Here is a 24,704-nt window from a genome sequence, read left to right as displayed (position 1 = left end):
CGTGTGCACCATGTGACTGGGCTAGCATCCATCATCGAGAACTAAAGCCAAAATGAAGTATTTCATATAAAAATCCCTACCTCAACCACAACACTATTCATTCCCTCCAAACTAGCACCCCACTACATATACCATTTACCTACCATGGAAACTACACAAAAGAACGACTACAAATAACCAGGTTATAGATGAAAAAGACATTTCCCATGTTTACTGAGTGTGTATTCTACTATACACAATCAACTTTTCTTTTACCTCCCTAATCACATAGGTAAGTAGTGCCTCAACCGGAAGTTTCTAAGGGGTATGCGTTGAAAGAAAATCAACCACTCTGATCAATATTGGCCTTCGTCGCGGCGCTCTCATCCTCTGACTCATCCTCGATCTCCGCCAGGGCATCCTTCTGCGACTTCTTCGCGGCGGCAGCGCCGCCAGCTTCCTCGGTCGTCGCGGCGCCGGGGACAGGAGCGATCTTGGCGGCCGGGATACCGCCGGAGGTGACGTAGAGGAATTCCTCGGAGGAGTAGTGATCTAGGTGACCGAAGAAGGCGGCGAAACTGTTTTTTTTTTTTTTTATGTTATTCGTTAGTTCGAAATTCATGGATGGGCGTCCCCTTTAGGTTCTTTTGGGAAGAGGGGGCTACTTACGCATTACTCTCCTCCTCCTCACGGAAGATACGATCATAGATCTCGCGCTGCTTGAACTCATCGATGGTAGCCTTGTAGTTATCGAAGTTGATAGGCTGCTTGCCGGTTTCGAGGGCCTTCTTATTGTAGACGTCGAAGACGGGCCGTTCGAGCAGCAGGCCCAGGCCGGGGGCCTTGGGGATGGCGATCTTGGCGGGGCCGTAGGATTCGGGGATGCGCACGGCGGGATCGCAGCCCGCGCGCACCGTCATCGCCGCCATGGCGACCATCTTGCGGATCTGGTGCATCATGAAGCTCTGCCCGTGCACCTTCAGGCTGAGCCACTCCGTGCCGTTGATCAGCAGCGGCTCGCCGTTGTTGGAGATCGCGAAGGATTTGATGTGTCGTTTCGACGACGGGTCCTTGTGCGTCTTTTGGATCGTGTAGTTCCAGAAGTTGTGCGTGCCGACGTATTGCGAAAGTGCGTCTTGGACGCGCGCGAGCCGCGCCGGCGAGATTCGGTAGGCGCGCTTCGCTTTTTGGTAGGCTGCTTTGATGGTTTTCACCGTGCTGATGATTTGTTGGCGGCGCGCTTCCTCGGAGCCGTCTGTGGAGGTGGGCTGTTCTTCTTGGGGAGGTGTGGTGGTGGTGTTGGAGGATTCGGTGGCGGGCGCCTGTTCGTGATGTTGTTGCTCCTGCTCGTCGTTCATGTGAAGCGCTTGCTCGACCAGCTTGCGGATCTCCTCCGGCGTGTTCTCGAGAATCGGCCGGATGATCTTGTCGTCGGTCTCCTCCCAGAACCCGGCCACTTCCTCCTGGCGCGCCCGGTAGCCCTCCATGTCGCCTTCTTGCTCGGCGAACTCGACCAGTTTCTTGCCGAGGTAGGTGCCCGGGTGCGGCGGCAGGAAGCAGTGCGTGGGGATGAGGTATTCGTAGATGCGCGAGTCGCACAGCTGGTAGCTGCTGAACGACTTGTTGGTGACGAGGATATCCCAGACGCGGATCTGCGGGCTCAGTTTCTCGTTGATCTTCTGGATGATGTCGGCATCCTCGACGATCAGTTTCAGTGAGACGATGTTGCCGGCGGCGTGCACGCCCTTATCGGTGCGCGCGCATCGCACCAGCGACGACTTCTTGGGATCCGTGGCGTTGGCCTTGGAGATCGCGCCCGCCGCCACCAGCGCCGTGAACAGTTCGCCCTCGATGGTCTTTTCCGTGGTGCTCCTGTCAGAACCCGAAACTGCATCAGCCCCAGCCCCAGCACCGGCTCCTCCACATATAAATTGAACCAGGCAGATAGAAATTCCTTACAGTTGCATGCCCTTGTACCCCGTGCCAGAATATCCCATCAGCACCGCGACCTTCTTCTTCGGTCGCCGTTGCTCATTCTCGATATCCTCCTGCGAGAACTGCGTCGCGTAGACGGGCGTCTGGACCTCCTCGCCATTCTCAACCTTCTGCCGCTTGGCCTCTTGTTCCTCCTCGTTGCGAGCGCGTTTATCTATCGTTTGGCGACTTGCTTGCGGTAGTCCAAGAGTCAGTTTGGACAATCAAATCTCCCCGCCCAAAATCTTAGGTCCTAAAAAGCAGACATACCTCCATTCGGAGCGGCCCAGATTCCGCTTCTTACGATTTCCGCCAGAGTCGCCGGATCCTTGCGCAGATCTTCCGTCGTGATTGTCCATTCTCGCAACCGGCGGATGCTCCTGATGTATTTGAGAGTGAGGCAGCGGACGGATTGCTGGTGGGTGGGGGATTGGTGGCGGAGGCGTGGAGCAACAGCCGCCGTCGTCAAGCGAGGGGACGAAGCAAGCGGGTAGTAGAAAGATAGACTACTTGACGACTTGGGAAACGCAATTGAAGCGTGACGTCGAATGGTGGGAGGGAGCATTTTCGCTCGCGGGGCGGGTTCTTGCGGTCCGGTGATTTTTTGGGGCGGCTTTCGACTTCGGCGGCTTATCCGGACGGGGTCTAGACTGCTTCGAGCTTAGTCTGTGTGTGGGATGCCTGAGGTGTCACTCAGACCTCCAACCTCCGTTTGATTCATTCAGTCAGTCAGTCATGCTTTCATTCTCAAGTTCATTCTTCCTTCACTTCTTCGACTCCGTTGTTCATCCCCTCGCTTATCTTTGACACACCCTCTTTTTTCTATTTTTCCCGGCTGTATCGGCCTCTACTGCTGCAGTATCTATTGCGCATCTCCACTCTCCAGTCGCTTCCCCGCAGAAAGAACGCATGCCCATCGCGATCTAAACGACCTTTCTAACCGCCCGCCGCCGCCGCCGCCGCTTAAGCTCGGATTATCCTCAACCTCAGCCTTTTGCGCCAACAACCCCTACATCCTCACCGACGATCCACGCGCGACCTCTCCTCGCGAAGCACCTGCACGAACCTCTCCTCCTTCCCGCCGACAACTACACCATGGATCTCGCCAACACCCTTATCCGGAGCGTGGTCCGCGCCTTCTACGAGACCCGCCACATCCTCGTCGTCGATGCGCTCTTTATCCACTCGGTGTACGCTACACAATACAACCTGTCGTTCACTTGAGTCAGTGCTGACTGGGAGTTTTACCCCCCAACAGTCTCCACGCAGAAGACCTCGCTTTCCTGTTGGGCATGCAGCAGAAAGATCTCCGCAAGCTATGCGCCAAGTTGCGCGAGGACCGCCTGATTTCAGTGTACGTTTTTTTTTTTTCGATCTATATAGCACCCTACCATTATGGACCCCAAACAAGCGCATACAGCAACCCCACTATCATACCCTTCATCACCCTTCTCGCAAGCATATCAGAAATCTAACGCAACGAATTGCAGGAGCACACGGGCGGAAATCCGCGACGGATCGACGAGGCCGGTGAACCGGGAATACTACTACATCCCGCTGCACCCGGTGGTGGACGCGATCAAGTACAGGGTGTCGAAGCTGACGGCGACGATCAAGGCGCAGTACACGCCGTCGGAGGAGCGGAAGGAGTACGTGTGCGTGCGGTGCGGGGCGGAGTGGACGGAGCTGGACGTGCTGAGCCTGTACTCGGAGGAAGGGTTTGAGTGCCAGAATTGCGGGGCGATCCTGGAGCGCAGCGAGGACGTGAAGGGCAGCGAGGGGATCGACCGGACGGGCCACGAGAAGAACAGCAAGCTGATGAACCAGCTGGAGCCGATGCTGAAGCTGCTGAAGCAGATCGACTCGGTGGAGGTGCCGCCCAACGACTTCGACACCGCCTGGGACCACAAGGTCGACGTCGTGCGCAACCAGCAGATCAACCCCACGCGCGCCGCCGTCGTCGTCCCCTCCAAGCTCCACCCGGAGTCCGTCCGCGGCAACACCAAGACCGACACCGCCGCCCTCGAGATCTCCCTCACTTCCTCCGAGGAGAAGAGCGCCGCCGAGCAGGCCGCAGAGGCCGCCCGCAAGGCCGCCGTCGAGAAGCAGAACGCCCTCCCCGTCTGGCACACCCACTCCACCGTCTCCACCGCCGCCGGCAACCTGCCGTCGGCCCGGGGCGGTCCGCTGATCAAGTCCGAGGAAGACGTCAAACCCTTCATCAAGGACGAGGACGCCGATGGCGACCGCAAATCCGACCTCGATGGCCTCGACGACAAGGTCGCCGCCTACTACGCCGAGATGGAGCGCGAGAAGGCCCTCCAAGCCCAGCAAGATGCCAGCAGTGCCGACGATGACGATGACGATGACGACGACGACGATGAGTTCGACGAGGAATTCGAAGACGTCGGAGGCGTATCCGCAAGCGATACAGCCGCCGCCTCCTCGCCAGCCTTGAGCGGTAGCGGCGCAGGTGCCAGTTTCCCCGCCGGGGGCCCCACGAGCGCGCCCATGAACTCCAATACAACGACAACGATATCACAAGGAATCAAGCGTGAGCTCGACACCGACTCAAGCTTCGCCAGTACCACTCAGACAACCACAGTGGCTTCGCCGGCCACGGATGACGGCGGCGGCGTCGGTGGCCCCGCAGCTAAGAAGATCAAGACCGAGCCCGAGATCAAGAAAGAGGAATCCGACGAGGACGAGGACGACGAGGAGTTTGAGGATGTGTGATCGATTTTTCTGGCCGTTTCTTGAGTGGTTTCGCTGGTGGTGGTGGTCGTGGTTGAGGTTGTGTTGGTCTTTTCTTCGTTGCTTGTAGACTTCGATTCACTACCAGGTCTATGCTTAATTCTTTCCGCCGCGGGTGCTGGCGCCCGCCGGTTATGGAACAGAAAGAACAAACAAAGAGAATTCGATTGGAGGGGGGAGAGGTCCAGGAGAGAGGGGGGGGGAGGAGGGAGATGACTGATTGACTCATGAGCTGATGAGATATTATCCTCGAACTAACTAGAGATCTTGCATTGATGAGTATCCAGCTGTAGACACGATCTCTTCACTTATTGGCTTTATCGCTGCTTCGCTTAGGATGGCCTCTTGCTCTGTTTCCTGCCTGTGAAAGAAAAAAACCTTTTTGGGTGTACTGCTGTATGATACATCGATATGACGATGATACGCAGCCCAACACTGCACTGTATTCTACGAAGCTCCCAACTTGAAAATGGAACTCCGCTTCGGGTTCAATTGCCTTCGACTATGGTAGATACGCTCCAAATGAACTTGCAATATTGGTATCATCTTAAACCCGAAGTCCACTAAGAGATCGCCGTCATAACCTTGAATTGCGCCCCGTCCCCGGGTCCGGTAAGTAGTAGAGGACAAATCACAGAAAACCACACTGAGCATAGGCATTACTCAGACAACAGACAAAGAGAGCGAGAGAGAAAGAGAGAGAGAGAGAACTCCTGCTAGTTAAAGGGCTAAATCCAGCAGACCGTTGACAACAAAACACCCGCCCAACCACCGCCGAAGCAACATTAGCCAGAATGGTAGAAAACGCCCAGGTCTAAAAGAGCCAAGCTCAGGTGAGGGAACGCCGTAGATGCATGGGGCACAAGCACACAAAAGAAGGTTTATCGTAAATTCGTCTCTCATATGTGGTACACAAATTCTTTTTGGCGGAAGAAGTTCGCAACAGTAGACTCAGGGAGAGGCTACCGGCCCCATCTCTGAGTCGCTCGCCATGACGGAGTTGTCTTCCCATTCTTCTGCAGAAAATGCATCAGATTCTGAGCGTTACCGGCGTTAGATGATGACACGGAGGGAAAAGAAAAAGGCTACTGACCGGAAGCTACCTCCTCAGGCAGGTCCGCTATGAACTCCTCCATCGTTGCAAGGAATTCTAGAGTCTGTGTTAGCGTGATGTAGATATTTTTCATGCCCTGTGTTTTGACATACCATGTGTCTGAAGGACTACTTCCTGGTCTTCGTCACTGGCATCGAAGTAGGTGGTAAGGCAGTGATCGATAACGGTCCGAATGCATTCCAGAACTTTGGTGTCAACAACACCAGTGTTGGAAGGATTGTAGCAGAGTTTGCGCAGCCTCTCGACGCTCACGTGCACCAGCTCTTTAGCGACTTCCCTCTGACGTGGTTCCCAATTTTCGTCAATCTCTTCTTGACCACTGAACAGGATCTGGCGGAGAACTTCTAAGGTCATAGTCCTCACGGCTCTCTCGGGGTAAATGAGCAAAGTAGGAGCCCAATCGGGAATCTTATCTATGAGCTGCGTCAAGAACCAAGCCTCATTGAGCCCGATGCGCTCGTTTTTGCTGGCCATGACACCTGTGAAGAAGTTCAGATGCTCTTGCCCTCCGCTATTGCCGATTGTCTCGATTCCTTTCGCCACAAACTCAATTAGTCCAGCAATGCGGTCTTTGTCGGGCCCCTGGCGACAGAAAATCAAAGTTGCCTCCAAGTAAGGAATGCAATTTTCAGCAGGCGAGAGCCTCAGACCTTCCTCCAGCGTTTTGCAGATGGGATTCAGAAGACCTGCATCGGGTTCCGCATCGACAAACAAACCAACAATTCTTTTGCAAGCTTGTGGGCTGCTGTACTGCTGAAGAATCTTCTGCAACACCAGTAACTCCTGTTTCATGCCCGTTGACCAGATGAGCCCACTCTCTACGGCAGTGAGAGAGTACCGGCCATCTGACAAAATCCGCCGTCTATCATCTGCACTTGGCGGCGCGGCGAGGTTAACGTGTGCCAATAGCGCCGCCAGAAGATCTGTCATCTTCCGATGCGAAAACCTTCGGCCTTTCTCTAACAGCTTCCAGTATGCCACATATTGACGTCGAAGTCGCTTTAGATCCTCGTGGTCAAGCCACACAAGCTCCAGGCATTTCTGCAAGAACCCGCTGTTAAGAACCAACCCAGCCTCGTCACCTCCAAAGCCAACAAGTAGTAGCAGGAGCTCGAAGTAGTCATCCCACGACCTGCACACCGTATGAAGCATAGCCCAGAGGTCATCCAGGGTGTTCACCAAAGATTCGAACGCATCCAAGTATCGATTCAGCCACCTCTCCTGCTCTTTGCTGGAATTGTCGGCTTTCCGGTGAAGCTCTTGGAGCTTTGCAAGCGCACAGATGATAATCCTTACCCAGCTGTTACGAACAGCAACATGGGGGCTTTTCAGGAGCAAATTTCGGACTGCCGATGGGTGGTCAGTGAGCCACTGCATGACCCTGTAAGCGGCTCTAGGAACCTCATCGATGACCCTCAAAATCTCGGCTACAAATGTATCGAGATGAGAGAGCTCTCTAGTCCGGGAGAGCAGTTGTTCAAAGGTATCCAAAGCAATAGTAATCACATGCCTGTCCAACTTCAACCTCTCTTCACAAGCAGGATCTTTGGAGTCCTGGAGCAGAGATAGCATAAACCGAACGAATAAAGAGTGACAGGGATCCAACAGACAGTACGTCCGTACGAATAGTTCGTTCTCCATGACGATGTGATTTGCGAGAGGGGTCGGCACGTGGACTTGCACTGGATGGTGAGGTCTTGTAGGCTTGTAGGCATTTCTTGCTGACTCCATACTTGAAACGCGTTGATAAAACAGCATGTAAGCGTTCCAAGCCTTGTTAAACCGCACTTGGCCCATTGAAGAGGAGCCAAGGGAGTCGTTGACACCGCCAAAGCATTGATCTGGGATCTTGCCGTGGTCAAAGTGGCTGACATCCGAATCATTAAATTCAACCCAGGAACCTCTGGTATCGGCAGTGGGCCTTTCACGGATGAATGAATAGTAATGCCCGGACTCAGCAGTGCCACTGTGTACTAGCACTCCCACCAACTCGAACATGTCCTCTTGTATAGGTGTGCTCTGGTCGGCAAGATATTCGACGTTGTAAGGACTCATGTCGATACACTCGGGAAATTTGAACTCATCGTTGATTTTGCTTCGCATCATTGTAAACATGTCGAAATCAAAGCGCTTTAGATGAAAGATGAGATTGTCGGGTACGTCTTTCAGACAAGCTCTTTTGACTGCATCGACATGACGACCGCAGGACGTGCATGAATACTTGTTATCTCCTTGCATGATTTCCCCTTCGACATAGGCCTGTAGGCTCTCCTCAAGACTTTCTTTGCCCTTGATCTCGCATTGGATGGCCGAGAACGGCTCCAGACGTTCTGAAATATGGGGACATTCCTTGGATTTGATTTGCTGCACGAGTTGTCCGCCGTAAAATGAGCGAAATTTCTTCTTATCCTCTGGGCGCGGGATTTGAGCCTCCCATCGATCAAACAAAAGGTTGTAGAATTCATCGACATCCATCTGAACGGTGACATCGATCGCTTCGTTGTCGTAGGTGCGGATGGTATCAACAAACGCCTGTGAGTCGACGCTTTTTTGCCATGTCTCCTGCATATATGCGAACAGTTTCCTCGTTTCGTCAAGCAAGTTTTGCGACGTGTCTGGATCCTCGAGCTCAAGTCGCATCATGAAGTCACGGAAATCAACATTCATGAAAAGTTGAGTTAGAAGAGAGTTCAAGTAGCAAGTATTGGACAAGTTCTTAAGTCCTGCGTAGCCCTCCGGCGAGCGAATCAGCTTGAAGCGATCAAAGCACCATGAAGCGGAGTACGTGTAATCCTGCGGGATGACATCCAGGACACGATTCACCAGTTTAGCATAATTGTGGTCAATCTCGCAGAGCTGGCCAAGGATTGAATACAGTTCCTGGCGGGTTTGTGTGTGCATGACAGGGATCTGCGGAACAATACGGTCATCCGATGGCATCGATAGGTCAGGAAAGAGGTACTTGTCGAAGAGCTCCTCTGCAAGATTGAAGGTATCTATTGCGGTCTCCGTGTTGTTTGCTAGATCGAGGCATGCTTTCAACAGGCGGCAGAAGCCTAGGATTAGGTCGTCTATGAGCTCGCGACCAACAAACTCTTCTGTCTTGTGGAGTAGCATGATCTGGCTCCATTGCTTGAGATACTGGCTGAACACCAGATCCTGTGGCGACTTCTCGGCAACGGAACGGAAAATCAAATAGGCAACTTCAAAGAACTCATGTGAACGAGAGGCGTGATCCAGCGTCCTCGGGAAAATCTTGGTGAAAGCATCCCAGATTGTGGCCAGGATGTCCAAACGGACAGGATTCTCAAAGTCCGAAGTGTCGCTTGACTCTGCAAGTTCGGTGCGAGCAGGTTTCGCTTGCTTCTTCAGCAGCATCGAGGGGCTACAGACAACAGCTATATTCTCTGCAATGCCCTTCCGAATCGGCTGACGGTACTCGTCCAGCAAGAGCGAAACCAGGAGCGTATCAAACTGTGTGCATTGCTTGACTGCGCTCCAGAAGTTGAAATCGCGTACAGAGCCTTCAGTGAGAATGGCGAAGGAGTGGCATATCAACTTGAAGAGACTAGGTTCCGAAATTTGAGGAGGTTGTTTTCGTGCAATGTCTATGCATTCGAGGAGTTTCTTGGATAAGGCAGGTGCATCTGAGATCAAGGGTGCATCAGCCGTCCGAGCCGGTCGCACCAAGAGAGCGTAGAGAAGACATTCGATGAGATGCGTAGCGAACATGAGCTTTGTAGCACTTTCTTCGAAGGCGACCGACATCGCAGGACGTATCAAGGCAGAAACCAGAACCTTGATGCTATGAGACACAAAGTCTTGATTCGGGGATGACTGTCGAACACCATTAACATTATAAAAGAGGAAAAGGAGAAACAATACCATTTCTTACCTCCAAAGCCTCTTCGCGCAGACATACGGAAAGCGCATGGACTGAATATAGAAAATTGTAGGGCTTGTCCATGGGAAACATGTCATCTTCGGTGCTCTCGGTAGACTTAACCAACTGTACAACTCTTTCCTGTGGCGGAAATACAATGAGGAAATCATAAATCTGTAAAGTTGATATTAGCGGGAGCCGATGCTAGCTGTGTACCAAGCAAGCCACCTACCTCTCGCGCTAGATGCTCCTCTATTCCCAGAAGGTCGTAGAGATCATCGAAATGCTTGAGCACCTCTGAGTCTACCGAAGTCAAAGACTGGCGTCTTCCGGGAAGTGCAACTTCTCGACTTTCTGGGTCTCGCCGGACGATAAGGAGGCCGGTTCGAAGCTTCAAATCCCGTAAAGTGGTATTGGGTTTCTCGAGAAGATCGATTCGTTGGCCGCCAAATATAGTGTTCAGCTTGGTAAACCCAGTGACGCGGACGAGAGTATCCACGAGCTCCGCAGCGGTTGAGAGATCACCAATCTGCAATGAGTTCACCTTGGTTTGTGTGCCACCGTTGAATGCTTGATAACGAATATTGATCAGCTCGCCATTCACGGGGCTAGCTGGCAGGTCGAGAGATGTCGAGTTCTGAGGTGGACTGTACTGCGGGCGGCTTCGCAAGCCCTGAAGGAATTGGCGCAGAACGAGCAACGAGCGGCTAAACCGTAGCTCTTCCGGATGGACTTTGGACTCAGATGCAACGGTTGTCATCGCCTCCGTGGATCCGTCACAAGCTGCATTCGAAGGGTGCAAGTTAGATGCAGCAGTTTTTAGCTGGTCAACGCAGCGATCAACCAGCGCAATATGAGTTGCTTCAACGGCCGAACGCGGTGAGCGATTAATCACACTATGGTCAAGATATACTTCTATGGCGAAGCTGGTTGCATCTGTTTCGATGGTACCAGGCGGTGCGGTGAGAATCATATTCCAAATTCGGTCCATTCCCGGGATGACCACGACTTCATTCTCGCCAGCGATTGGGGGAGGATGAAAGCGGATTTCGTAGTTGATGGCATGTTTCGCGAAGAACAGAACCTCTGGTGAATAGTCTTCATTAGGGGAGAGCTTAGGTAGATACTCTGTGAGGCATCGTTCGATGAAGGGATTTGCACGTGTAGAACATCGAGTGAGAGCACATAGCTTGTCCCAGAGGGCTCGTCTACCTTGCTGCACGAGTAATTTCGATATGAAGACCTTACGCCACAGGATATCGCTGAGATCTGCTGTTATGTATTCGGGAACACCATCAATGATGCGAGCTAGCAGCTGGATTCGTGAGAGAAATCCATTCCACGAGAAAGTATCCGCGAAATCGATTTGGTTGTCGTTCACGGTTTTCGCGAGTTCAATCACCACCAACCGAGTCAAATCGAATTCCTCGGCAAGCTTTCGGACACTTTGACTATCATTATTCGTAAGAAGAGCATTTAAGGCTTGAATGCTTCCAGCAGTGAAGTTGTTCATGTCGGCTATATCTTGAACGCAAAGCTCGTAGGTCTCCATCTTGTCAGACTCGCTTAGACCAATGTCCATGAAAGCACTGAGTTGCGTGGCCGCAAACTTCTGCAGGTGGGCTTTGTGGTCCACGGATAATTCATTGGTGGCAGCACTCTCACGAATAAGGCGCACACAGAGGCGTAGGGGGATAGCATCCACATGTACTGAAAGCTCTTGACGGTACCGTTCATTGTGTTTCTCGCGCACTTGGTAGAGCAATTGGTCACAGAATTCGATCATTCGAGCATCGAAGCGGACCAAGGGGAGCTCCAGCAATTTTGAGCATAGGTAAAGTAATGCAGGCGATGTACACAGGTGCAAGTGAAAAGTTCTGGACAGCATAGCCAGGACTTCCGACACCGCTCGCGAATCGCGGCTCTCTGTTACCGTCTGCCATATCGTGTCAGTATCAGCGTCAGTATATGTGGACGTGACCACCAAAAAGCCGATAATGTTCACACTTCTGCTAATCAGCTGCGGATGCGAATCGATGCCAACGATGTATTCAACGATATGGTTCTGCCTCAGGAAATTGACCAGGTATTGTACGAGCGGGTGATTAATACCACCGGGATCACGCTGGATATGCAGTCGATAGAACGCGACAAGGTCGGACTGCATCGTCTCCATGCCGTGCACCCGGAGCTCCATGCGACCGTCCATGATATGCTTTTTCAGTACGGCGAACTTCCAACCATGATGAACAATGGAAGCCCGGCCTTCAAATGGAAGATCAGGCGGGATCTCTATGGCAAGATCCTTCGCGATTTGATCCGACCATTCTGGACTCCAGTGACAGAAGTTGAGGTATGTGCGAGAGAGACAACGGAGCATCTGCTCACTTATCTCGCCGGACACCCAAGGAGACTTTTTTGTGATGTGAAATTGATAGCTGTCGTCAAGGGCACGGATCAAGGGATAGACCGACTTCAGGGTACGACTGTAAACGGGAGAATTGATCAGGTCCTCGTCAATGCAGTGCCTGCGTCGCTCATTGCCTGAGTCTACTAGGTTATGCGCGATCGTGACCACTGAGAGCAAGGCCTGCGAGAATTGCGGCCACTGGGTTACCAAGCTCGTAAGGCAAGCCGCAAATTCAGACAGTGGCTTGACGATGTCAATTGGAGGCGAGGCGAGCTTATCGTTGATACGAGTAATCAAATTAGGAACCTCGATGCCATAGGACTTCTCCATAGCAGTGAAGAAAGGGATAGGATTAAGTTGCAGTATCCATCCTAGCGACGGAAGATAGGCCCTTGATAACAGTTCTGATGGCTGTACATCCGGATCCTTGACTGTCTGGCGCAGAAGCATGGTATCCAGGCGAATGATGTGGACGGCCAGCTGGGCATAGTTGATAAAGAATTCTTCCAGACAAGTCCATAGGGGTTCCCCCTGCTCCGGCGCAAGCATGTGACTGCCAAGGCGTTAGTGTCCACTTGAGACTGTATTTTGCGATCTCGAAAGAAGCTTGAGGGGGTGGGATGGAAAGTCCACTCACTTCCGGCGTAACAAGCCATCCACCATATTGGGTACTTCTTCCCAAGCGTCGCGGTCCTCTGCGAAGACCGCATACGTGACTTGAGTGAGGTTGTTCACAACATCGTCTAGCCAGTTCTTCACAGCGGTGAAGATTGTAGTATCGAGCTCCGAGCCTGCGGTAAAATTTAGCTCGGATTCTTCTCACTCAAGCGTAGACTGGGCTGTACCTTTCTCAAGGGCCAGGCTAATTTCCTCCATGCTCTCGCGCGACTCTGTTCCCGGACGGAGCTTAGGAAATGTGTCTATCAAAGACAAAGGGTCATGTAGCTGTACAACCTCCGGGGTTGCTGATTCTCGCAGTGCCTCCCCCAGCGGCTTCCAGCTGGACGTGTTGGGATCCTGATCCATATCTTCCAGGTCTGCCACCTCAATCTCCGGACTTTGCGCAGGCGAGGACGAAAGTGAGATCGCCGTGGGAGCGTCGGCACCGGCCCCGCCAGTGGGCTGCTTTGTGGGAGAATCGCTGGGAGCGGAAGCCATGTTGTCGGAGATGGGAGACTTCACGTTGATAGTCACTCGACTGGCCGGACGAGACGACGGGGAAGCTTCCTCGCCCAAAGTGGCAGGAGCATCGGTGATATGTTTGGGAGTTCGAGAGGCGGAAGTGTCGTTGGAGACAATTAGAGACTCACACGCTCCGCTTCCACTGTCGAGACGGGGACGTTTTCGTGTAGATTGAGGTTCGCTATCTTCCATGGAATCACCGAAGGGACGCGTCGAATCGGTTGAGGTAGTGTCGGGCGGGGTGCTAGAGCTCTCTAGCGGGGCAGCTGCCATAGCATTTTTTTAGCCCAGTGAAAGGGAAATGAGAGGAGGGGGTTGGAGGGGGTTGGTGAACTGGATCGACCAGGGTCGGAAAGCGATGTGGGACTAAGGGAAGGTAAAGATGCTGATAAGAAATAAATGGTGACTGAAGAAGCTTAATGTATCAGTAGGGAAGGACGGCTAGGAAAGTTAAGTGAAAGACAAGATTGAACTTCTTGGGTGCAGAGTTGAGAGAAGCGGAATAGATAGGATGAGGAACCAACTTTGTTCTTTGAATGGAGGGGAGGGAGATGGGAAGCAGGCAGCTATCAGTTAAGTAGCGTGCTGCTAAGTCGGTTCACTTCACCTATTCACGCCACAAGGGGTTGGATGCGGTCCTTCTTTTCAAGTCAGTCTTCCTTTAATGTGGGAAGTAAGAAGAAGAGAGGAGAAAAAAGATGAGAAAGAGAAAGGGAGGGGAGAGAGAGGGGGGGGGGGATTGTGGATGTGTAGGTAGAATAAGACCGAGCAGGTAAGGGAAACGCGATAGTGAATTAATTGATGGATGACAGAGGGAGAGAAAAGCGGAAGAGGAGCAGCAGCCGCAGCTCTGACGTTGTTGCGGTGGAGCCGCAGGAGAGGGGAATCTGGACTTCCGCCAGTTGACAGTTTTATTCCCCATTTCCCGCTATGAGTTAATCATCCAGGCATTTCCAGTTCCTGACCTGGCCCAGGAGGGTTTTTGCAGATTTGCAGACAATATTATCCGATTTTAAGGATACACATAACCAGGATGACAAGGAATGCGTGGCAATTTACTGGAGGAGTACCGCATGAATTGAGTCAATCCGCCCTTGTGCTAGGCATACGCCAGTCAATCTAGATACTGGGGACAGCGATGATAGTGAGAATTGGTGGTGACAAAAGGACTAGAATATCTGGAGCTGAAATCATCAACTGTTGAGTGAAATGTGTCATGCAGAGAGCAAGTTCGGTGAGTAATACCCTCCGTGGCCAGATAATCTACAACTGTCTCCAAGCCTTATATACAGCCACAGTCTATAAGTATAACACCTCTCAGACCCTAGCGTCATACATACACAACCACTATCTTAGACATATGTATAATCAACAATCTTACAAGCTGAGAACCTCGTTTTCAATGACTTTCGTCTAGTATCTCTAGTATATAGTAATCTGAAGTTCTTTAAATAGATTAGATATTTATATAAGTTATCTTGATCTTAACCACTTTTTCTATAGACCAGAGTATATCCAACAAAATACCGCTGAATTTACTTGACTTATTATTAACCGCTTCCACCGGTGGAGCTCGGAGAATGTACTGTAGCTAGTACCTACTATCTAGTCTAAGGACGATTACATTCCAGCCCGGGACGATGCAGTTGGGGCCCAACACTGACCCAGCTCAGGTACAGCTAAAAAGCATCCGTTGAAGCTTAAATGAGCCCGGCCATAGGTACAATACTCCACTTGATTGACTCTTTGACCTTAGCGCGGGGTAGCTTCAGTTCCCAACTGTGAGCTATTGCTTCTCATGATGCATGGCCCCGGAGAAAGACCGTTCTGGCGGTCCCCACCACACACTGGGCACCGTCGATCGTCGATCTCTGCAAAACGTATCATATCCCCGCCAACCAACCAACAAGGATGCTCGTGCTAATAATCAATGTTCGTGGCGAGTCTCCGATTACGATGTCCCTGCTAAATTCTTGGCATTGACGGTTGTCAAAATGAATATATCACATCTTAAACTGAAATTATAACATAAGAACGATTCACAGTCTAATCCATGACCCAGTCAGAAACTCCTTACTCCTTGATCCCGCGTGGGAGGGTTTACCCTGCCATAGCGGTCTCGATCTTGCGGATCACTCTCACTGGATTTCCCACAGCCAAGTGAAAAGCAGGCACGTCCTACGATCGGCTTTGATCAACACTGTCTGCCGCATGGTTCAGCGCTCCGTTAAGGCTTACCTTGTTAACCACGCTACCGGCTCCGATGACCGCTCCGTTGCCAATGGTCACTCCGGGCAACACCGTCACATTTCCTGCCAGCCAGCAATCATCTCCAATATGGATCTCGTTCGCGATCTGAGGACCCTTAAAGCCGTCCCGCTCGACTGGATCTAAAGGATGTGTGCCGCTGAACAGATTGACTCGGGGGCCGATCAACGTGCGCGCCCCAATGGTTACCGGACCGGTGTCGATAATGACGGCATCGAAGTTGATGAACGTGCCCTCGCCCACTTTCAGGTTGTGTCCATAATCAACCCGAAACGGAGGCTCAACCCAAGGGTAACGTTCTAGCTGGATATCGTCCTCAAGGGGATCCTCTTTGGGCGGAGGGAGAGGGGTATTGTCGCCCAGAATTCTGATGCAATCAGCATAGCTTGCGGCGATGTAGAGCCGATCATCCAATCGGAAGCAGGATGTATCTGGTTGGGTTTCGGTACTCACTCTTTCCACATCTCCAGCCGCTGCCGTCGAGACGCTTCTCCCGCATCATTGAAGCGGCGGCAGGCGCGTTGGCATCGGATCCGCGCAGAAATGAGGTCGGAGACAGACATATGGCCTGTATCTCCGTCCTGCGTTGACTCACATCTCTCAGAAAAGTAGTCTGCTTGCTCGTTGCCTCCCAATGGCATCGCTGATAGTCGCGTGTACCCTCTTGTTACCTCCGTTGATCTGGAAGGGCTGGAGGGTGGAAAGATGGGTTTAGTGAGCATATGCCCGATGCTGGGCGATAGAGGCGCTTGTATCATTGTGGCAGACATGGATAAACGCTTGAATAGAAAAGAGACGCTCCGGGACGTTCTCATGGTCATGTCTATCGCGTTCGAGAGGGCTATATATATACTGATTTAAGGGAGAAAGCGCTTGATGACAAGCAGTGACTATCTTTGATGTCATATAACCCTGTCTGCTGTGGCGCTTGATCATAGACTTGATCGTGGAACGATGATGATGGGAAATCTTGCAAGAAATAAGATTTTTTGCGCAATGCTGACAGTCCTGGATGTTCCTAGGGCACCACGAAATTGATAGATGCAGGAAAGATGTTCCACTTTCGGTATATGGCAGTCTTTTTTGGGTCCTTTGCATGATCAAATACATAGACAGAGTTCCATCTCTATCTGTACTTGATCATTTCGGGGTGATCGCCTGCCAATCATTGCTAGCACCACGATCCAGGAGTATGTACGAGAACATTTCGGTCGCCGCCCTTTTTGTAGAGCCATAGACACTCATTGTAATCAGACTGAAGGATGACAAGCTTGGGCTCATCATACAGGAGTGGCGGACACATTACTATCTTGAAAAGAGGTTAGTACGTAGCCCATTGACGTGTAGTATATGCAGGAATTCTGATCGAGTTTCTCGGTCCAGGGCAGCCACACGGCTGTGACAGTTCACATAAACGACTCGCAAGGCTACTCACCTCAGACCCATGAGAGAATGACGTATACCTGGTATCTCCAAGGACGCGTCTCGTATGCATTCAAGAGAGAACCGAATACAAAGAACGTTCGCAGAGAGTCCGAAGTATAAAACGGCCGCGCAGTAACGGAGCAGGGCCCCTGACCAATCATCGCCCGTAGGAGACACGCTTATGTCAGGTCAGCGGGCAAACACCATGGTACAGCGGAGGTAAAGCAGCAAAGCATCAACACAGCTACACGAACAGCTTCCAGGCATTGTTGTCCTGCGCGCGCGCTGCGATTGTTCTCTGTCCGCTCGGCTCTTTCAGTCTCAGGCCTTGGTTTCATCCAGACCATGCTCTGACCCTAGCGCAACCAGAACAAAACCCACGCACCACCCGCATCCCCTAAGCAATGCCTCACCACCACCTTCACCACCATCATCACCACCACCACTAAAACACCCAATACCAGAACCAACCGCCCAAAATGACCACTCCTACCTCAGAACCAGCACCCACAACACCCACCGCCCCTCTAACAACACAATACCGCGCATACCAACCGTCACACTCCTCATCGCACTCATCGACGCCATCCCCACGCCCGGCCTCGCCGCCGCTCGACCCCTCCAACCTGCCCAACGGCGAGAAATCGCTATCGGGGATCTCCCTCCGCGCGTTCATACTAGGCACAACACTGGGCCTGACAACAACTCTCACCCTACACCTCCTGGTAATCACACAGACCCCGCTCTGGCGCCTCCCGTTCTTCCTAGGCAGCCTCAGCCTCTTCCACTTCCTAGAATACTACACGACAGCAGCCCACAACCCGCGGTTCGCAACGGTGTCCGCCTTCCTACTCAGCTCAAACGGATGGGCCTACAACGTCGCGCACGGCTCAGCCCTGCTGGAATGCCTGATCACCTACACGGTCTTCCCGCACACGACCCCGCGCACCTACTACCTCCCCTGGCCGGCGGCGGCCCCAGCAGCAGCAAGTACACCAAGATGGGCGCCGGCGCCGCTCACAACCGAAATCAACCCCGCGATCCTTCTCGGCCTCGTCCTCATGATCGTGGGCCAAACCACCCGCTCCGTCGCCATGGCCCAGGCAGGCAGTAACTTCAATCACACCGTGCAGGTGTCGCGGCGCGATGACCACCGCCTCGTCACCACGGGGATCTACCGCGTGCTGCGCCACCCGTCGTACTTCGGGTTTTTCTGGTGGGGTATCGGCACGCAGCTGGTGCTGGGCAATGTCGCCTGTCTGGTGGGCTATGCGCTCGTGCTGTGGCGGTTCTTCAGGTTGCGCGTGCGGAGTACGTTTCCCCTCTACCATCAACATATCCCTTGTCCTAAATATCATTCCTTGGAGGGGCTGAGCTTGACTTGCTAACTTTCACCCTGAAACAGGGGAGGAGAATTACCTCTGTGCTTTCTTCGGAGACCAGTATCGCGAGTACAGGAAGAGGAGCTGGGTGGGGATTCCTTTTGTCTGAAGCTGACGCCTTCCCCCTCTCCCAAAAAAAATTCTGGGCATGAAGACTGCTACCAGTTGTATATGTGGATAGTTTATGGTAGATATTTCCAGGAGTTGGGTTGGTGCCTTGGTTCGTTTTCTTTTACATTGTCTAATACGTACAATTTTATACAATATATTTTTCGCACATAAGCCAAATTCAATAAATGTATCAACAGTCGCCGAGTGGTATCAAATCAACCAAGCAAAACAAACACTCCGGACGCCGCGCGCTGACCATAATCAAACCTCATCATCCATCCTCCTTATGTACACACAAACGAGCACACACAAATGCGACAGATAGCTCAAAGTTTACTCTCGCGCGCGACGCTTCCTAGCGCGCCGCTCATGAATGCCCCTTCGACTGCTTCCCCCTCTGCCTCGGCAGCAGCCGCAGTATCAGCATCGGCCCCGTAGAGCACCATCTCCCGCCCGCCTCGGGTACTCCACCAGGTGACGCAGTAATGCGCGCGCTCCACGTCCATCTCGCCGTTGCTCAATGCCTCCCAAAACCGCTCCACGCAGAGGTTGTGCATGGCCGGCGCGCGGATCGCGGTCAGCAGCTGCGCGGTGAGTGGCAGCCAGTCTTCTAGCTCGTCCACATGCAGAAAGCAGAGGCTGTCAATCAGGGCCAGCGTGAGCGCCGCCTGCTCGGTGACGGGGGGCGGAATGCTCAGGCCGGAGTCTTCCTGGCCGCCGGGGGCTGCCTGCGGGAGGAGTTCGTCCGAGGTGGCGTGCAGGGCCCGGTTGTAGAGGACCTCGAGGAGGACAGAGGGGAACAGTCGCTGCGTGTTAGCAATCGGGGACGGCGGCGCCGTGACTTGGATGACAGTTTTGAACGCAAGTCGGAATTGACGGGCGGAGAGATTGGCGGGAAACACCTATGGACGGTTAGTCTAACATATCCCAAACATTGCAAAGACAGGCTTACGGCAAAAAGGTTCTCGACGTAGAAAGGTAGGTGTTTGGCTGCAATGAGTGCGTTGGCGGGAATGGCGAACACAGCCAGGACGAGACTGTGAGCGGCCTCGAAGATCTCAAGAAGATGGTTGTTGCCGCCGGCTGGGAGATAAGGCGTAGCCGCAGCGATAAGCACTTCTTCGCTGAAAGTGGGAGATAAGACGGGTGTGAACAGCTCGGCTGTGTTCAGGAAGAAGAGATCTAAGCATCTCTCAATGGGGTGAGCGGGGATCTGACCAAGCTCACTGGGCTTGATGCTTCGCAGGAAATTCTCGGCCAAGTCGGGATACTGCGCGAGTATATCCACTGCAGCTAGGGTCACGAACACGTGCTGCGAGGACGCATTCTGACCAATGCGCGACGAGATAAAGTACAGGTTTCGGAGTATGTGTAGAGCTTGCATGGACAGGAACGGTGCACCTATATAGAGTTAGTAAAGGGTTCCTACACGGTACTTCAACCGAGTAACTCACTTCGATGCGCAGCCAGTATAGGGTCATTGAGAATCCTCCCGACAACAGCCCGAAGAACAATCACAATTGAATACAGACAATTGCGGAGAAGTTTCCACAGCCCCGGGATTGTGCTTCCCAAGGACTCGGGATCCAGGAATTCCGCCTCTTCAGCCCGGTCGACTTCCGATAGCTTGTTCTGACGCCATTGAACCATCAAGGTCCGCACAAAGTCCGTAATTTGATCCAAGGACCGTGCTACCAGTCCTGGATCGCGAACATTCTCGATCGCGTGAGCAATCAATCGAGACAGAGGACCCAAGGCGGACACAAGCGGACTGGACGAGATGGCCGTTACGCGCAGAAAAGTGTCCGACTGCGGGGACCACTGGAACCGTTTTCCTGGCGCCTCAACAATGTCCTTGTCCACAGTCCCAAGGAAATACCCTCCTTCAAGACCCTCCGGCGATACAAAAGTGGCATTGACCATGACTGGGAGTAGGCAGTCGTAGTTCAGCCTGCTCTTCTCATGGTCGGATATGAGCTCGAAGGTGTAGTTCAGTACCATGGTGACGCACCGACCATCGATCTCATTCTGGAGATCCGGCTCCTCTAGAGCAAGTTGGGCTGCCGTCACAAGGGCCGACTCAAGCTTTCTCCGGACCCGCGATGGTAAGCCCTGTCTGTTTTGCCCTTCGAACCCCAGTAGAACTCCACCAATGAGAATGACGTGTCGCCATCGGGGAGACTTGTCGTCTGCTCCGTTAACCACTGCTTTGACCCAGTCTTCCCGCTCAATTTTCCGAGGTTTAGCGTACGGTATCCTGGGGTCCTCCGATTCTTCACTCTGTAGCAGTGCAATAGCGGCCGTATTGAAGACGCTGAGGATCTTTCGACATGCAAGAAGGTCGACCGAACTATCCCATAAAGCCGGGGCTGCCAGCAGCTGGGACGCAAGAAGCGTGATATTCAACGGATTGCCGAGCACGTATAACAGGCTCGTAGCCGTCGGAAGCAAGCTGACAGATAACGCAGTGAGTGGTTGTCACGGGCCGGATCCGGATGCGTGCTGAACTTACGCAAGAACATCATGGAGATCAGACGAGGTTTGCAGCGATCGCAGAAGAGCACCCAAGGAGCGCTCGGTTGCCATCTCGAGAGCTGGATATTGGAAATGTGTCCAACAAATGGGACATGGGCTGCAATGAGAGACGTCCTTGAAGCGAGGGAGAGAGATAAGACGGCGGCTTGCACGCCCGCGGCGTTGTTACCGCGGAGAACCCAACCCCAGATCACCTGCCGAGGTTAACAGTGGGCAATGCAGCAAACAGTGCAAACAAGCTCCGAAGCCGTCGCCATGCGGATCTTATCAGTCTCCAATCTTATTTTCTCCTGATTCCGGTGTCATAACGTCAACGTTCGGGCCGAGTATTATGGTTTCACCACTTGGCTAATATCTTTATTCAAGCCCCTTGACTTGCGAAAGCAAGCTCGTCTGTGTTGCGCTCACATGGCCAACAACCGTGTGCCGATTAACTACCAGACACCGCCGTTCCCGTCTCTCTACGAGCTTCTACCGACGAGCGAGTCCAGGGCTAGTTATCTATATTACACAAAAGACATCTGGCGATTCACTTTCTATTGGACCTTTATCTTCTATGGGGGAAGCCATTTGTTAGTAGCAGCGTGGGCGGTAGCGATGCAATGTCGGAGCTGGAAAGCTTGTCTAGCTGTACCCGCATTCTACCTGGCGATTGGGGGGATAGAAGCGCTTCTAGCCGGAAGTATCGTCGGTCTGGTGTGAGTATAGGGATCCTTATCATTTACAGACGGAAAGCAAATACTAAGAACCGAGCAGTGTCGGCGCTGTCTACGAGGCAGGAAACTTCAGAATGTCCACGTGGATCCCCCTTCTATGGGGTGGTATCAATGTCTTGGTCCTCATATTATCGAGTTTCCCGATGCCAGGCGGTCTATGAAGAGAACAAATCGAGGGTAAACTAATCGTTCATGCCATTCATCAAGTACAAACCCACCACGAATCCTTTGTAGGATATGCATTCCGGATATGCAGTTATGCCGGGTTATGTATCCGAGTCCATCCTTTTCTTCAAGGATCACAGACTAGGACCTTTGCGCAACAAGTGTCCGGGTCACCAACTAGAATACAGCCTATGACGCCGAGGCTCTAGGCAACAACACAAATTTACAAACTCCGAAGATTTATCTCCCGTACCCATTGTCGGGTACACCGGCCCCACCCAGTCCGGGCAGACCTCCAGGCATGCCACCAGGATTTAGTGGAGGGAAGTTGGGTGGTATGGAGATACCTTGGGAGAAGAGCTGCTTCTGAAGCTCCGCAAGATCGGCATTCGATGGCGGAGGTCCTGACATGGCGGGGTGCATTGGGTAACCGGCGAAGCCAGTTGTTGAGGGGAAATTGTTCGGCTGGGGCGGTGGCTGGGTAGATAGGTATGCCGCTAGGCGGGTAGGGTCCATTGGAGGCATGGATGCAGGATATCCGGGTTGTGGTAGGGGCTGAGGAGCACCGATACCCGGCAACAAAGAGCCAAACCCGTCCTGCTGGGGCGCACCGCCGGGTTGCGCCTGGATTCCAGGAAGGCCGGGCCCGGAAGATTTCTTCTGATCAATCAGGCCCTCGGCTTCATCCTGTAACTCTTGTTCCTCCTCTTCACGCATTTGGCGTCTGCCAAATCCGCGACTCCATGTTCCTTGAGCCTCCGCCGCCTCTTCTCCGATATGAAACCTGTCTTTCATGTAACTAGTTTCTCCAGGCCTAGCCCGAGACCAGAACCGGGTGAAATTATCTTTTGATCCCGAAGCAAGAATATGACCCAGAGGGTGCCAATCGAGCGACCAGATGGTGGCTCCATGCGCGTACTGTACCCGATGAGCCGGGTATATAACTTGGGCAGGCGTGTTTGCCGGATCAGGGCTGTCGTATGGAGCGATCGTAGGAATCTGTCCCGATGGCAGATTGGGCTCGTCGAGTAGGTAATGGTACAACGATCCGTCTTCGCTACCGGTGGATATCAGGGAGCTGTGAATAGGATGCCACGTAAGAGAGGAGATTGGCTTTTCATGACCCCGCAAGATGCAGATATCCCGCATCATCCGCAGGTCAAAGACTCTGGCCGTCTGGTCGCGGGAGGAAGTGGCAAGCAGGTTGCTATTTACGCGCGAGAACCGTGTGGTGGTGACGGTGTTTTTGTGGCTATGGAGGGTCGTCAAGCATCTTGCCGTCCGAGGATCCCAGAACTTGACCTGGTGGTCTTTGGAACCGGAAACCAGAAGTCCCTTTGTCGGGTGCCAATCGCATGACTTGACATCCCAGTTGTGCCCCGTCAAGACTGTATCGCAAGTCCGGGCGGTGAAATCGAAAATCTTCAGAGTGGTGTCGTCGGATGCCGAAAGGAATTTGGTATCGCTAGGAGACCACGCTAGATCTCGTACGGCGTCATGGTGTGCATCATCGATCGTCTCGACGTTGTTGAAATTGGGCCGCCAATATTTCACGTCACCCTTCTGTCCACCCGAGATCAACCAGTCATGACTGTGAGACCATGCCAACGAGGTGACGCCCGCTTGTAGTTGATCGTAGTGTGCCTGTGAATCCCATCAGTAAACTCCGAAATCGTCAACGGCGAATTTTTCGGACTCGGCGACACGCACGTCCATGACCGTTTCGAAATTGAAAGCGGTTCCGTTCCACAACATAAACTCTCCCGTATGTCCACCAGTCAACAAACGCCTTCCTTCGGGTGTCCATCTTACGACTGTGATCGGCTTCTTCGACTTTCCAATCGATTGGTGCAAGTGTCGAACCGGGATTGTGTCGACAGGTTTGTGGACTCGGGCGAGAGGTGGTAGCATCTGGGGAACAAAGAAACGACAACCTCGTTAGTTGGCTGATGTAGCATCGGTTGGCATGTCACGACTCACATCGACAACATAGCTCGCACTGGGTCTTTCGACCTCCATGCGATGACCTCCTTTGTATCGCGGTTGTCGCGTGCGCATCCAATGTATTAGCGATGAGCCATAGTCGGTCACCAGTCCTAAAATTGGGCGGGCGGTTAACGGCATCTCCGACACGGCAAACAACGAGAAAAGCAAAACGTACTTGGTCGTCGCGGTCCTACGATGCCACCTTCATAGGATTTGGGAGGTCTTCCGAAGGGCTGGGCGTCGCCCGCAGAGTCATCGTAGTAAGCCATCGCAACGCAGTGGTGAATATAAAATAATTGGAGCTAAGTAGATGTTGGGGTTAGAGGCAAGGAAAGAGGATGACGGAAAGATGGGCGAGACAGTCGCAAGCATTGACAGGGGAGCTAGAAGGACGACGAATCCGAAGACGCGCACAGCTAGCCAGACCTCAACCAAGTAGGTAAGATCCCAGCTAGTACAGTCCCAACATGTCGTTGCATGCAGCAGCAGCAACAGCAGCAGTAGTATGATTGATTGTTTGGAGGGAAGGATTTGGCGGTTAAGTTGTTCTTGGAATTGGAGCAATAATGCAGATGAATGAATCAATGAACTAACTAACTTTGGGGAGGGGGCGGCGACGGCGCGGCAGAAAGTATTATTGGTCGGGGGTGAAGAGGGAGCGGGCAACTACTGGGTTAATTGGCAACTGGCCAAATTCCGGGCAATTCGTTTTCTCTGGGAAGTGAAAGGACCGGGCGGACATCAACTGGCAGGGCAGGCAACCTTCCAGGTTGACCTCGGACTCGGGTCGGCCTCGGGAACCCCGGTCTCCTTCCCTAAA

The 24,704-nt window shown here is 52.7% G+C and overlaps 8 protein-coding genes across 8 annotated transcripts; 3 read left to right on the top strand and 5 right to left on the bottom strand.

Moving 5' to 3' along the window:
- Window positions 1-253: 253 nt before the first annotated feature.
- Window positions 254-2,512, bottom strand: BO97DRAFT_385352 (pseudouridine synthase PUS2). Its single transcript, XM_025693466.1, has 4 exons — window positions 2,224-2,512; window positions 1,939-2,142; window positions 649-1,851; window positions 254-557 (listed from the first exon to the last, which is right to left on the bottom strand). Exons 1-4 carry the CDS (start codon window positions 2,310-2,312, stop codon window positions 323-325), a joined length of 1,731 nt encoding a protein of 576 aa, XP_025554256.1. The 5' UTR covers window positions 2,313-2,512; the 3' UTR covers window positions 254-322.
- Window positions 2,513-2,723: 211 nt separating this feature from the next.
- On the top strand, window positions 2,724-4,885 carry BO97DRAFT_363758 (putative transcription factor TFIIE complex alpha subunit). The gene is made up of 3 exons (XM_025692517.1): window positions 2,724-3,143; window positions 3,212-3,307; window positions 3,444-4,885. The coding sequence occupies exons 1-3, from the start codon at window positions 3,049-3,051 to the stop codon at window positions 4,687-4,689; spliced, it is 1,437 nt and encodes a 478-aa protein (XP_025554255.1). The 5' UTR covers window positions 2,724-3,048; the 3' UTR covers window positions 4,690-4,885.
- A 314-nt stretch (window positions 4,886-5,199) lies between these two features.
- BO97DRAFT_403730 (putative ubiquitin C-terminal hydrolase) lies at window positions 5,200-13,640 on the bottom strand. Its single transcript, XM_025694800.1, has 7 exons — window positions 12,960-13,640; window positions 12,752-12,905; window positions 9,937-12,667; window positions 9,717-9,878; window positions 5,914-9,658; window positions 5,801-5,857; window positions 5,200-5,723 (listed from the first exon to the last, which is right to left on the bottom strand). Exons 1-7 carry the CDS (start codon window positions 13,567-13,569, stop codon window positions 5,659-5,661), a joined length of 7,524 nt encoding a protein of 2,507 aa, XP_025554254.1. The 5' UTR covers window positions 13,570-13,640; the 3' UTR covers window positions 5,200-5,658.
- Window positions 13,641-16,071: 2,431 nt separating this feature from the next.
- Window positions 16,072-16,759, bottom strand: BO97DRAFT_239464 (uncharacterized protein). Its single transcript, XM_025690771.1, has one exon. It carries the CDS (start codon window positions 16,672-16,674, stop codon window positions 16,276-16,278), a length of 399 nt encoding a protein of 132 aa, XP_025554253.1. The 5' UTR covers window positions 16,675-16,759; the 3' UTR covers window positions 16,072-16,275.
- Window positions 16,760-17,235: 476 nt separating this feature from the next.
- BO97DRAFT_385342 (protein-S-isoprenylcysteine carboxyl O-methyltransferase) lies at window positions 17,236-18,480 on the top strand (the record flags this gene model as incomplete). The annotated part of the gene is made up of 2 exons (XM_025693465.1): window positions 17,236-18,300; window positions 18,395-18,480. Exons 1-2 carry the CDS (start codon window positions 17,469-17,471, stop codon window positions 18,478-18,480), a joined length of 918 nt encoding a protein of 305 aa, XP_025554252.1. The 5' UTR covers window positions 17,236-17,468.
- Window positions 18,481-18,678: 198 nt separating this feature from the next.
- On the bottom strand, window positions 18,679-21,124 carry pex8 (putative peroxisomal membrane protein Pex17). Its single transcript, XM_025692516.1, has 4 exons — window positions 20,995-21,124; window positions 19,937-20,934; window positions 19,435-19,883; window positions 18,679-19,384 (listed from the first exon to the last, which is right to left on the bottom strand). Exons 1-4 carry the CDS (start codon window positions 21,066-21,068, stop codon window positions 18,809-18,811), a joined length of 2,097 nt encoding a protein of 698 aa, XP_025554251.1. The 5' UTR covers window positions 21,069-21,124; the 3' UTR covers window positions 18,679-18,808.
- A 196-nt stretch (window positions 21,125-21,320) lies between these two features.
- On the top strand, window positions 21,321-22,016 carry BO97DRAFT_239437 (uncharacterized protein). The gene is made up of 2 exons (XM_025690770.1): window positions 21,321-21,715; window positions 21,774-22,016. Exons 1-2 carry the CDS (start codon window positions 21,426-21,428, stop codon window positions 21,892-21,894), a joined length of 411 nt encoding a protein of 136 aa, XP_025554250.1. The 5' UTR covers window positions 21,321-21,425; the 3' UTR covers window positions 21,895-22,016.
- On the bottom strand, window positions 21,852-24,407 carry BO97DRAFT_363745 (WD40 repeat domain-containing protein). Its single transcript, XM_025692515.1, has 4 exons — window positions 24,060-24,407; window positions 23,879-23,994; window positions 23,609-23,809; window positions 21,852-23,542 (listed from the first exon to the last, which is right to left on the bottom strand). The coding sequence occupies exons 1-4, from the start codon at window positions 24,151-24,153 to the stop codon at window positions 22,139-22,141; spliced, it is 1,815 nt and encodes a 604-aa protein (XP_025554249.1). The 5' UTR covers window positions 24,154-24,407; the 3' UTR covers window positions 21,852-22,138.
- Window positions 24,408-24,704: the final 297 nt, after the last annotated feature.

The sequence above is a fragment of the Aspergillus homomorphus genome, assembly GCF_003184865.1.
Source record: "Aspergillus homomorphus CBS 101889 unplaced genomic scaffold BO97scaffold_6, whole genome shotgun sequence".
Lineage (NCBI taxonomy): Eukaryota > Fungi > Ascomycota > Eurotiomycetes > Eurotiales > Aspergillaceae > Aspergillus > Aspergillus homomorphus.
Note: the sequence above shows the minus strand (reverse complement) of the source record. Positions and strands in the feature narration are given on the sequence as shown.